This window comes from Phasianus colchicus, chromosome 1, assembly GCF_987193195.1.
Source record: "Phasianus colchicus chromosome 1, bPhaCol1.hap1.1, whole genome shotgun sequence".
Classification (NCBI taxonomy): Eukaryota; Metazoa; Chordata; class Aves; order Galliformes; family Phasianidae; genus Phasianus; species Phasianus colchicus.
The window spans coordinates 140511739-140522785 of record NC_143436.1 but is presented as its reverse complement, the minus strand read 5'-3'; the positions used below and the strand labels follow the sequence as shown (position 1 = coordinate 140522785).

Below are 11047 nucleotides of genomic sequence, written 5' to 3'. Positions count from 1 at the left end.
AAGGGGCTCAGAATCCCACCGTGATTTCCAGAGATGTACCTCAGCAGCTGGAAACATCAGACAGACACTGATCTGGCCTCTGGCTGAGCTCATACATGCTCTCAGGACACGGTGACTGCAGTTTACTATGGAGCTCTAAGAAGCAACTCAGTCCACTGCACTGGATTTAACTCTTCTGCCCCTATGGTTTGTAGTTTGTCTTCATAATCTTTTTCCTCTCTTCATCTTCTCAGGATCAGTTTTGATTCTGGGCTAGAATCATTATAGAGGGGCCACAGATACCAGCAACGTGTTCCTGTGAACATGTGCCAGAGAAACAGGTGTTATTTAGTATTGATTTGGGCTCTCTGAAAGTACTCGGCACTGTACGGAACAAAGCAGACAACGGAGTTGATGACAACTTCTAACAAGATGTGTGCTGAACAGTGAAGACATCTAAACCAACTTGCTATGGAAACTGAAATAATGGGCTTGTGAAGTGTACCAAGCAAATGCTTACAAGGTTCCTTTGAGCTTCATCCTCCAAGTTGCAAAACAGTAAGATAGGTTTTCTTATTTGATCAAGAAGTTAGGATTGTTCAAGAAGTATTATGGAAAGCAACTGCATATTAAGAAGAGAAACTGCCTGTCAGTGGTAGGGCTCTGTATCTGATACTGTGTAACTAAGTGAGGTATAGGTAGACTGTGTGAAGAGAGAAATTACTATGATAATAAAAAAATCATAGAATACCCTGAGTTGTAAGGAATGGACAAGGCTCACCAAATCCAACCCCTGGCTCCACGCAGGGTCACCCAGCAATCAGACCACAAGCATGAGAGAGGTGTCCATATACCCCTTGAATTCCAGCACTGGATGCCCAGAGCCCTGGGCATCCCGTTCCGTGCCCACCGCCCTCCGGTGCAGAATTTTTTCCTAACCCCCAGCTGCCCTCCCCTGACAGCTCCATGCCGTTCCCTCGGGAAAGCAGCGATCTGAATGCTGTTGTTAAACGCGAGATACACCCATGAAAGCCGTCTCCGACAGATTCAAGAGGACACGACGTCTGTGAGGCAGGCAGCTCACCAGAGCCAGCGCGCAGCGTCTCCATCCTGGCGGGCCCGCGGGACGCTTCGGCAGGCAGCACCGCGGGCTGCGGCACGTGGGGTAACCAGCTTCCAGGTTCCGCACAGACCGCCAGGACTCCTCCTGAAAGCGGCGCAGCCGAAGCAGCTCAGGGGCTGGAGAGCGGCAGGGAAAATACGGCATACAGTTGCGAAGTTCTTCCTCGTTTCCCTGGTACCTGCGCGGTTAAAACGAGCAGTAGCTTCAAAAGACTTCTAGCAACCGCGCGTGCGTTCCGTCGAACTTTTATTCACTCCGGTCCCGCAGCTCAGAACTTCCAGAGCAGTGCGAGCCCAGCTTCCCCTCAGCGCTCCGACCCAAGAACGGCTGCAGCGGGACCGCCCCGGGAGGCGCGGCGCCGCGGGCCCCTCCTCTTCCTGCGCCGCGGCTGTAGCTACCCCGCTCGCCGGCTGTCTCTCTGCACAGGCGGCGCGGCTGTAGCGGCGGGCTGTTCGTCGGCGTCTCCTCTCGCCCCCTCCCTCCGCTCGGAGAGGCGGGGCGGGCGGTGCGGCCATGCTGCTCGGCGCGGCGGTCCGGCGGTGCCGGGTCGGCGGCGTCGTGGCGAGGCGTTGGCGGAGCGGGGAGGCGCGGCGGAGGGAGTGGGTGCTGCCGGAGGGCCGGGCGTGCGGCGTGGTGGCGTACAACAGCCGGAGCCGCAGCAAAGAGCCGCTGGTGCTGGCCAAGGACGGCGTGGCCACCTGGTAACGGGGCGCCCGGGGGCTGCGGGGTGCCGCCTTCGGCCCGGCGCGGGGTGACGGGCGCCGTGTGTGCTCTCTCGGCAGGTACAGCTGCGGGCCCACCGTGTACGACCACGCGCACCTCGGGCACGCCTGGTGAGTGCGGGGGCTGCGGGTGTCCTGGGCGGGTAGTGGAGGAGCCCCTCCCTTTGTGTCGGTGTGATTTTGGTAGAGTGCGTTGTTCCGAGTCTCGCTATGGCAGCTGTTAGTTCTTTCATCTTTGTCTTACTCTCTTCTGCTAGTGCTGCTCGGGCGTGTGTGATGCTCTTCTAACGGAGTATCACTAATGAAACTTTGTTCTGAGGAAGGAGAGCTTGCACAGCAGGACGGTGGAACTGCTAAGAATCATAGAATCGCTCAGGGTTGGAAAAGACCTTAAAGATCATGGAGTCCAACCACAACCTAACCACACTACCCTAACTCTAACAACCCTCCGCTAAATCATGTCCCTGAGCACCACATCCAGATGGTTTTTAAACACATCCAGAGTGGTGACTCAACCACCTCCCTGGGGAGCCCATGCACTTAGCAGGGCAGAGGACTGCACCTTTTGGGCTCACATCCTCAAGAGATGCAGAGGTTTTGGTCGGTGGTTCTCCATCTTATTCTGATTGAAAGGAAGCCCTGCATGCTCTGCTTGCTCTGGTACCCATATCTTTTTATCCTCTGCCCAAACGACCACTTTCAAGCTTCAGTTACTGTTGTATGAAAAACAGCTGGGGCTGAAAAACACCCAGAGCAGTGTGTCATGCAGATAAGCAACAGCATTACCATTCTGCTGCTGACTCTTCAGTGCCTTAACGGGTTGTTTCCTATAGTAGAACGAGATGCCTGCACTGAAGATCATCTTTTTTTTTGGTCAGGTGAACCCTTCAATGAGAGAGGCATTAACCATTCTTTCCAGTGTCTGCAGTCATGTGTATGTCAGTTTTGGCATTTTGTTGCTCAGCTGCTTTGTTCTGGATGCCAGAACATACTTTATTATTATTACTATTATTATTGCTGCTATTGTTATTATCAGAGGGGCAGCTCTGCTCTCTGTGACAGCGCCAGGGCCCAAGGGAACGGCATGGAGCTGTCAGGGGAGGGAAAGCTGGGGGTTAGGAAAGCGTTCTTCACCAGAGAGTGGTGGGCATGGAACAGGCTGCGCAGGGCAGTGGGCACAACTCCAAGCTGCCAGATTTCAAGGGGTGTTTGGACACTGCTCTCAGCCGTGTGGGCTGATTGTTGGGTGGTCCTATGTGAAGCCAGACTTGATGATCCTTGTGGGTTCCTTACAACTCAGAATATTCTATGATTCTATATTATATTTTTTATTTTTTTTGTTCCAGTTGCTAGGCCCACCTGTAGAGCTGTAAGGATATTGCTTTGGTTGGCACTGCTGGGAGTCTACAGGGCAGGAAGCACACTGGGAATAAATATGAAGTTAAATGTAGCGATGGCTCTTGCTGTGGTGGCCTTCCTGTAGAAGTCCCTTGTTGTGCTGCACCTTTGCAGCATCTATCTCATCACAAGAATTCAATAAGTGAAGGCATGTTGTCATCTGGACTTCTGCAAGGCCTCTGACAAGGTCCTTCTGAGTCGAGGCTGGTAACAGTGTTTCCCAGGGATCTGTCCTGGGTCTGGTACTATTTAACATCTTTATCAGTGACATAGATGATGGGATCAGGTGCACCCTCAGCAAGTGTGCTGATCATACCAAGCTGAGCTGTGCAGTTGAGACAGCAGAAGGAAGGGATGCCATCCAGAAGGAACTTGATAAACTCGAAAGATGGGCCCTTGTGAACTTAATGAGGTTTAACAAAGCAAATTGCAAGGTTTTGCACTTGGGTTGAGGTAATCCCACATATGTATACGAGCTGGGAGAAGAACTCCTTAAGAGTAGCCCTGCTGAGAAAAACTTAAAGGTTGTGGTTGATGAAAAACTGAACGTGAGCTGGCAGTGTGTGCTTGCAGCCCCGAAGGCCAATGATGTTCTGGGTTTTATCAGAAAAGGAGTGGCCAGCAGGGACAGGGAGGTGATTGTCCTCATGAGGCCTCAGCTGGAGTACCCCAAGTCTGGGACCCTCAACACAGGAAAGATTTGGAGCCTTTGGAGAGGGTCCAGAAGAGTGCCGTGAGGTTGATCCAAGGGCTGGAGCACCTCTCCTGTGAAGACAGGCTGAAGGAACTGGGCTTGTTCAGCCTGGAAAAGAGAAGGCTGAAGGGAAACCTCATTGTGACCTTCCAATTTTTAAAGGGAGTTTATGAACAGGAGGGAAATAAGCTTTTTACACAGGTAGATAGTGATAGGACAAGGGAGAATGTTTTTTAAACTAAAGAGAGATTTAGGAGATTTAGACTAGATGTCAGGAGGAAGTTCTTTACTGAGAGAGTGGTGAGGTGCTAGAACAGGTTTTCCAGAGAGACTGTGGGTGTCCCTTCCTTGGAAATGTCAGATTGCCCAGGGCCAGGTTAGATGGAGGGGCCCTGGGCAATATGATCTAGTACTTGGTCAAGTGGCTAGCAGCCCTGCCTGTGGCAGGGGGATTGGAACTCAATAATCCTTGAGGTGCCTTCAACCATTGCCGTTGTATGATTCTATGATAAATCCTGCATGCTACTGTTCCTGGTGTGGCACCCCCAAAAAAATGGTAGGGAGTTGGAAGGGACTTGTAAGGTCATCTAGTCCAATTAATCAGGGTGCTCAGAGCTCCCTTTGGCCTGACCTAGAGTGTCTCCAGGGATGGGGTATCCACTGAGCCTACCAGGGGTGGTGCTCTGCTAGACCTGATCTTTGCTAACAGAGAAGGACTGCTGGGAGATGTGAAGGTTGGGGACCGTCTTGGGCAGAGCAACCATGGAACTGTAGAATTCTCTATTCTTGGGGGTGTCAAAAGAGTGACCAGCAAAACTACTTTCTTGAACTTCCAGAGGGCAGACCTTGATCTGTTCAGGGCGCTTGTAGCACAGGTCCCTTGGGAGTTGCTTCTTAAGGGTAAAGGGGTCCAGGAAGCCTGGACGCTCCTCAAGACGGAAATCTTAAAGGCGCAAGAGCAGGCTGTCCTGAGTGCCGTAAGGTGAGCCGCAGGGGTAGATGACCGGTGTGGATGAGCCGGGAACTACTGTTGAGACTCCGGGAGAAAAAGAAGTCTACGTCCTCTGGAAGAAGGGACAGGCTAGTTGGGGAGATTACAAGGAAGTAGCTAAGGTATGCAGGGAGGAAGTTAGAAGGGCAAAAGCCCAACTTGAACACAGATTGGCCACTGCAGTAAAAGACAATAAAAAATCCTTTTGTAAATATATTGACAACAAAAGAAGAACTAAGGATAATATCTCATCCTATACTTGATGCAGCAGGGAATGTGGCCACTGAGGACAAGGAGAAGGCTGAAGTCCTCAATGCCTCCTTTACATCTGCCTTTAATAGCTAGACCAGTTATGCTCTGGGCATTTTATGCCCTGATCTGGAATCTGGGACGCTACTCAGAAAACACCCCCAGTGATTCAGGTGGAGACAGTCAGGGAGTCCTCCATCTAGACTGTCACAAGTCCATGGGACCGGACGGCCTACACCCTCGGATGCTGAGGGAGCTGGCGGGGGTGATGGCCGAGCCGCTCTCGGCCATCTATCAGTGCTCCTGGTTCACTGGAGAGGTCCCAGAGGATTGGAGGCTTGCTGATGTGACTCCCATCTTCAAAAAGGGCCGTAAGGAGGATCCGGGGAACTATAGGCCTGTCAGCCTGACCTTACTACCGGGGAAAGTAATGGAGTAAATCATCTTGGGTGAGATCGCATGGCATGTGCGTAGTGTCCAGGGGATCAGGCCCAGCCAGCATGGGTTTGTGAAAGGTAGGTCATGCTTGACAAACCTCATCTCCTTCTACAACTGGGTGACCAGACTGGTAGATGAGGGAAAGGCTGTTGATGTAGTCTACCTAGACTTTAGCAAAGCCTTTGACACAGTCTCTCACAGGCTTCTTCTGGGGAAACTGGCTGCCCGTGGCCTGGACAGGTACACACTCCTTTGGGTAAGAAACTGGCTGGAGGGCCGTGCTCAACGGGTGGTGGTTAATGGAGTGAAGTCCAGCTGGCGGCCCCTTTCAAGTGGTGTCCCCTAGGGGTTGGTACTGGGGCCTGTCTTGTTTAATATCTTCATTGATGACCTAGATGAGGGGATTGAGTGTACCCTCAGTAAGTTTGCAGATGACACCAAGTTGGGAGGTGGTGTTGATCTGCCTGAGGGTAGGGAGGCCCTTCAGAGGGACCTGGATAAGCTGGATTGCTGGGCTGAGGTGAATGGGATGAGGTTCAACAAAGCCAGGTGCTGGGTCCTGCACTTTGGCCACAACAACCCCATGCAGCGCTAAAGGCTTGGGGATGAATGGCTGGATGACTGTGAAGAGGAAAGGGACCTGGGGGTGTTGGTTCATACTCGGCTGAACATGAGCCAACAGTGTGCCCAGGTGGCCAAAAGGGCCAGCGGCATCCTGGCCTGCATTAGAAATAGTGTGGCTAGCAGGAGCAGGGAGGTGATCATCCCTCTGTACTCAGCACTGGTGAGGTCACACCTCGAGTACTGTGTTCAGTACTTCCCAGCTCTTTCAGCCTGTCCTCATAGGGAAGGTGTTCCATCCCTTGGATCATTTTTGTGGCCTTCCTCTGCACACACTCCAGCAGGTCCACATCTGTCCTGTACTGAACTCCACATCTGGATACAGTATTCCAGGCGAAGTCTCACCTGTGCAGAGTAGAGATGCAGGATCACCTCCCTCAGCCTGCTCACCATGCTTCTTCTGATGCAGCCCACAGTGTAGTTAGCTTTCTGGGCTGCTGGAGCACCCACTTCATTTGAACTGCTTTCTTCTTTGCAGTTTGATGCTGAAGTTGTAAGGAGCCTGCTTTCTGAGATTTACTTGGGCTATTGCAGTGCTTCTTCCATCGATTAAGTTAGAAGATCAGAGGGGAGAGAACAGCCCAGAGATTGTATATGCCCTGGAAATTAAATCTGCAGCACTGTTAAATCTGATTTTAAGCTTTTTGATGCTGCTATTGTCCCTTTGAAAGGGATCCAAAGAATAATTTAATATTCTTCTGGAATAGTGTCATGACATGAGGTGAATATTGCTCCCAGTGAGCTGGTATTCGTTAATACCAGCTGTCTCCCTGGTAGCATGTGGCACATTCCAAAAGGCCTTTTTCTAATATGGGCACAGTGCAAACAACATCAGAAATGTATTTTTCTTCATTAAGATACTGCACATGCTGAAATCATCACAGAATTGTTTGGGTTGGAAGGGACCTTAAAAGACCATCTTGTTCCAACCCCCTGCCATGAGCAGGGACACCTCCCCATCCAACTCTATGGCTTGAACACCTGTGGGGATGGGGCATCCACAGCTTCTCTGTGTAGCCTGTTCTGGTGCCTCATAATCCTAGTCTTGGAGGGTTTCTTCCTTACATCTAATCTAAACCTACTCTCTGTTTAAAGCTACTACTCCTTGTCCTGTCATTACACTCCTTAATACTCCCTCCCCATCTTTCCTGTAGGCATTTCCGGGAAGGCTGCAGTGAAGTCTCCCTGGAGTCTTCTCCAGGTTGATCAATCCCAACTCCCTCAACCTCTCTTTGTAGGAGAGGTGGTGCCCTCCTCTGGACCCATTCCAGCAGCTCCGTGTCTCTTAATGCTAACTGATATCTGCAGCTGACGAAAAGGGTACAGATCCACTGATGATGTTTTCCTACATGTATTTGCTTTGGCAGATGCTGTGGGTGTATCCCAGCCAGGGCAGTGGGTGCCATGGAGAGCTGCAGGTCTTGAGGTTTCCTTTACGCCATTGTGTGTGGGTCTGTCTGTCCACACTGAATGTTCATTGTTGTCACGTAGAGCCTGGATGATGCTGAAAATTTATTCTTGAGTCTAAATAAAACAAAATAACCCCCAGAGCAACTCTTCTTTGCTGTCAGAAAACATCTGTGGTGATGTGTTAATAAAATGTAGCTGTTCTTGTATCTGTAGCTACCACTCATCTGTGAGCAGTGTTGAAGTGAGTTGGTTTGTTTCTCTATGTTCTGGGCTGTGGGCTTTGAGAACCTGCTAGCATACAGACTAAGGTGGTTTTCTTTTTAGGATCAGCTTATATGTCATGTTATTGTTCTTTGGAAGAGTCTTTTGCTTAAGAGGCAGTTTCAAAAGCACCCCGGTGTTATCATAAAGAGATGCAAAAGAACGGAGAAAATTTGCTGTAATGTGTCACTAATGCCAGAAGAGGGTAGAGCAGTTCAACTGAAATTTACTTGACTTCTGTGCAGATTGGAACTAATTTTGGAAAAGCATTTTATGTACTTGAGACCTTCTTTTGCAAGTATTTGGGTATTCGGGGGTATCTGTACAGCTGTCATTTTTATCAGAGTTTTATTCATATTAATTGCATCTCTAAAAGCTCCTCTTTGTCTTTTCCAGCTCCTATGTTAGGTTTGATATAATCCGAAGGATATTGACTCGTTTCTTTGAAACTGAAGTTATCATGGTGATGGGGATTACAGACATAGATGACAAGATCATAAAAAGAGCCAATGAGGTAGGTATATAAAGCTACCGCTTTAGACCCAAACGTTTGGTAGGTCCTACTGCTAGTTATATAGGGAGATATTCTACATTTGTTTGGTTGTTGTTTTAGTACTATATATATTTTTTAATTTAGATAAGAAATTTTGAGATTTCTAGCCCTCTATCTGCACCTGAGGCAGTAGTCCTCATAGTCCCATGCCTTGTCTGGAAGGCAGTGGAAAATAAAAAGCCATAATGTCTCTTTACTAGAATTGAAACGAACTGAAACTTTCAGCCAGCAGAGTTCTGTCTGTTTTCTGTGTCACTGATTGTTAAAGACATTGTGTAAATGATGATACACAAGATTGAGGGCAGTTCCTAAAAGGTGCCGAGCACCATCTAGCTGCAAAGTCAGCACCTTCAGAAGTGTCCTCAACCTAGTCTGAAATCATGGCCTGCTTAAATGCTGACACAATGTATGGGTAAGTCTTGACACTGCTTGGTGGCAAGATCGATACAAAAATTGTGAATTAAAAAAATAAATCAACACAATCCAACTTTTCACTGAATTCTCAGAGTTATTGGCCTCATTAAAGGCTTTATGGCCATAAGTAGCCCCTAGTTGGTTTTTAATCAGACCTTTTGTATCAGCTGAGCTTGTGAATGGCTATTCCAATTTCTTTTTTTAGTGTTTTTTGGACTGTAAAATGCCGCAAATGTATTCTGCTTTATAAACTTCTTTTAAATAAGCATTATATTGGTTTTTGAAATCTGGATTGTGAATGAAATGTACTGCAATTACAGTTGCAAGCCTTATGCTTGAGCCAGATAATTTGACAGGTATCATTTTATTTAATCCTTACATAAACAATTACTGTTGCAGTACTGCATTGAGAAGAATGCTAGCACTGCTCTCTTTAAGAAATATATTTGTTCCCTTAGAAACTTCACTTGCAGGTTTTATTTTTGAGGCCAGCACTTTCTGACAACAAGAAAAAGCCACAACTGTTTTAAATCTATATGCCTGTATTTTACGTTTTTTCTTTGTCAGAACCCTGTGGGGATTTTATTTTGAGGGTAATGTGTTCAGTTCTTCCATTCTTTGGTTCTATGAGGAAATCTTCTTTGTGGCATATTTTTTCTTTTTGAAATACTTGCCCTTCTGTGCACGTTTGTTGGGGACCTCTGTACCTGAAACACTACAACACCAGGATCAATGTATCTGACTTTGTTGTCCATCCTCTGTTGGGACTCATCTATACAGAATCTGAAAGTTGGGCATCTGCTCTGTGAGGAGAGTGCTCTGTTCCCCCCGTGGTCCTTTGAGGAAGAGAGAAATTGGATGCCCATCTGGATGGGAGGGATTTCCTTGTCTCCTAGTGAATGTCTTTCTGTTGATCAAAGAAGCGTCTGAGTTGCTTGTTGAGATGAACCACATCACAGAACAGCCCTCTGTCTGGTGTGCAGGCAGAAGCATGGCTTTGCCTCATTGCTGAGTATCTTCCTCCTTCCATTGCTGGATGAGCATCATGTCTGTCTTTTACCAGAACTCCCACCTAGACCAGCTTGTTCAGATATGATACCCACCCCTCAAAGATCCTCTAGTAAAAAATTTTGATTTCTTGTGTTAATGATTTGATTATGTGCAAGCTGGAGAGAGTGGCAATCTGTTGGCTCCTCCTTGGTGGGTTGTACTCAGAGAAGATGTAAAAGCTTGGATTTGAGATGCTCTCATATAGAATCACAGAATGGTTTGGGTTGGAAGGGAACTTTAAGATCACCTAGTTCCAATTCCCTGCTATAGGCAGGGACACCTCCCATTAGACCAGGTTGCTCAAAGCCTCATTCAGCCTGGCCTTGAATGCTTCCAGGGAGGGGAAATCCACGACCTCGCTGTCCCAGTGTCTCACCACCTTCCCAGTAAAGAATTTCTTCCTAATATCTACTCTAAATCCACCCTCTTCCAATTTAAAACCATTTCCTCTGTTTTTTTACTACATGCCCTTACAAAAAGTCCCTCCCCAGCTTTCCTGTAAGGCCCTTCACGTACTGGAAGTCCACTGTAAGGTCCCCCCAGAGCCTTCTCATCTCCAGGCTGAAAAGCCCCAACTCTCTTGGCCTGTCCCTGTAGGTGAGTTGCTCCAGCCCTCTGATCATCTTCATCGCTCTCCTCTGGACCTGCTCCAAAGCTCTCTTTCTTTCTTGTGTTGGGGGTTCCAGAACTGGACGCAGTACTCCAGTGGGGTCTCACGAGAGCATATATCCTATCATATCATATCATGCTTTTGCTTGCTGGGACGGGATTTGCCATCACGTGTCTTTCAAGTCCTGGCCTGTTCCAAATATCTGAGATGAGTATCTTGTCATGTTTAAATTGCCTCTTTCCTTTTGGATTGCATTTCTGTGAGTACTCCCGTTTCTGTCAGTCAGTCTGTGAATGAGAAATGTGGAGATGTTTGAGAAGTACTGCACCTAGCAAAATATGGAACTGGCTCTCAGTTAATTTTCCTGATTGTACTGAAATATGTGAGTAATGATCAGCTGAAATATCTTATTTTTCTTAATCGCTACAAATTAATATCCTGACTCATCCTACAAGTCTTTGGTCTGTCTTTTTGACATGTTGGTGGTATTGGTGTCCCCTGCCAATAGGTGGAATGCATTTTAAATCCATGTGC

General features: G+C 48.1%; 1 protein-coding gene across 2 annotated transcripts in view; it reads left to right on the top strand.

Annotated features, from left to right (window-relative positions):
* The first annotated feature begins 1438 nt into the window (after nt 1–1438).
* The window catches only part of CARS2 (cysteinyl-tRNA synthetase 2, mitochondrial), a 35159-nt gene continuing 25550 nt past the window's right edge, over nt 1439–11047 (top strand). For both annotated transcript variants that reach the window (XM_090128777.1, XM_031613789.2), the window contains exons 1-3: nt 1439–1803; nt 1885–1935; nt 8283–8400. In XM_090128777.1, the coding sequence (XP_089984903.1) occupies nt 1616–1803; nt 1885–1935; nt 8283–8400 (357 nt within the window). In that variant the 5' untranslated portion in view covers nt 1439–1615. The remainder of the gene's footprint in view (nt 1804–1884; nt 1936–8282; nt 8401–11047) is intronic.